General features: G+C 46.8%; 2 protein-coding genes across 2 annotated transcripts in view; one reads left to right on the top strand and one right to left on the bottom strand.

Annotated features, from left to right (window-relative positions):
• The window catches only part of Pmar_PMAR013954 (cysteine synthase, putative), a gene marked incomplete at both ends in the record, with an annotated part of 868 nt that extends 377 nt beyond the window's left edge, over window positions 1–491 (top strand). The window contains 2 exons of the mRNA XM_002778732.1: window positions 1–114; window positions 317–491. Coding sequence (XP_002778778.1) covers window positions 1–114; window positions 317–491 — 289 coding nt within the window. The remainder of the gene's footprint in view (window positions 115–316) is intronic.
• Window positions 492–1,005: 514 nt separating this feature from the next.
• On the bottom strand, window positions 1,006–1,310 carry Pmar_PMAR013955 (autophagy 8i, putative; the record flags this gene model as incomplete). The annotated part of the gene is made up of 3 exons (XM_002778733.1): window positions 1,006–1,061; window positions 1,105–1,176; window positions 1,223–1,310. The coding sequence occupies 3 exons, from the start codon at window positions 1,308–1,310 to the stop codon at window positions 1,006–1,008; spliced, it is 216 nt and encodes a 71-aa protein (XP_002778779.1).
• Window positions 1,311–1,475: the final 165 nt, after the last annotated feature.

Here is a 1,475-nt window from a genome sequence, read left to right on the forward strand (position 1 = left end):
TGCTGTGTCCATCTCGGACACCGAGGCTGTGCGTATGTCAAGATGGCTCCTTCGCGAGGATGGTCTCTTCGTTGGTAGCAGCGGTAGCTTGAATGTCGCTGCGGTTGTTAAAGCGTAAGTCGGTAGAGCCATTGAGGAACTCGGAGGAGTTCATATCGAGCTCACTATTCTGGAACAGAATTGTCTTGCTCATTGAGATTTGCTCGACGGATCTACCCGTGTGGTATAACGGCTCAGTGCCGCCCTCTACCAATGTCCATCAGCCGATCGTTTTGCCTCGTTTGCTATATGCACGGCTGGTCATGGTGTTACGCAGATACAAGCGTGGCTACATCAAGCCGGGCCAACGAGTGGTGACGATTGTGTGTGACAGTGGCATGCGGCACTTGTCGAAGTTCTGGAATGACGCCTATTTAGCCTCTTTCGACGGCCTTGTTATCCCTGTGGATGAAAAATACCAGACTCCTTTACAGTTTGTTCACACTGAGTAATGTTTCATCATGAAAGCTCTCGCGTTGTCACTGCCTCAAATCTGCCTTCTACTTTTGATCCTGTTTGTCCTATGCTTCGGGCAAGGATATCAGAAACCGCATAATCCTGCCAGAGTAGATAAGCCTAAGTGGCTCAAGACTCAACGATATACATTTCTTATAATTCTTGAGTGAACGTACGCATAGTGGCGGTGGGTACAAAACTTTTACCCCGGTTATACGCGAACTCGAGATCGATCCGGCGGTAAACCAAGCTGTCGGGCGAGTAAAAAATGCGTCTCTCATTTTCATTTTTCCCGGCCCCTACGAATATTCACGTGCCACTACGCGACTGCCAATTCAAGACAATTGTTGATCATAAAAATATATCGTACTGGACTATTCACTAATCATCCACTTAATAGCCGTCATGCACATCGCAACTGCTACCACTGCCCCAACGTATTCTCGCTGCTGTACGTGACATACCTTCCCACAAGAGGCAACTCCCCTTCATCGAACCACAGACTTTAACTTACAGAAAACCATCCTCATCTTTGAACTTCTCATATAATTCGTTCATAGTATCCCCTAAAACGCCCCCGTATCGATCGCGAAATTGAGTCGCTCTTACCGGTTTTGGGCACGACGTTCTTCCCAACAAAAAGGTAAATAGTCTCGTTAGACGAGTGTTTAATTGCCGCATCTGAATAACAAACAAAAACGAAGTGTTTCCAAGGCGCTTCCCTCACCTCTGCCGTTTTCTTCCGAATGCGCATCAACCGTATCAGGCCTAAAGATACTCTTATGTACTATGTACTTGAATTCACCGCAGAGCATGTTTCCCGGAACCAAAAACTTCTGTTTTTCAATATCCGGCAGCTCACTTCTGTCATGCCTGAACAAGCATGGTCATTCAGTCTTTGATGAGGTATCTCACTTCTCTGCGATCACTGGGATCCTCTCTGGATATTTCTGCAGAATTTTCTGCGACTCATTCTGACG

The sequence above is a fragment of the Perkinsus marinus genome (assembly GCF_000006405.1).
Source record: "Perkinsus marinus ATCC 50983 genomic scaffold scf_1104296948272, whole genome shotgun sequence".
In the NCBI taxonomy this organism is placed as follows: Eukaryota; Perkinsozoa; order Perkinsida; family Perkinsidae; genus Perkinsus; species Perkinsus marinus.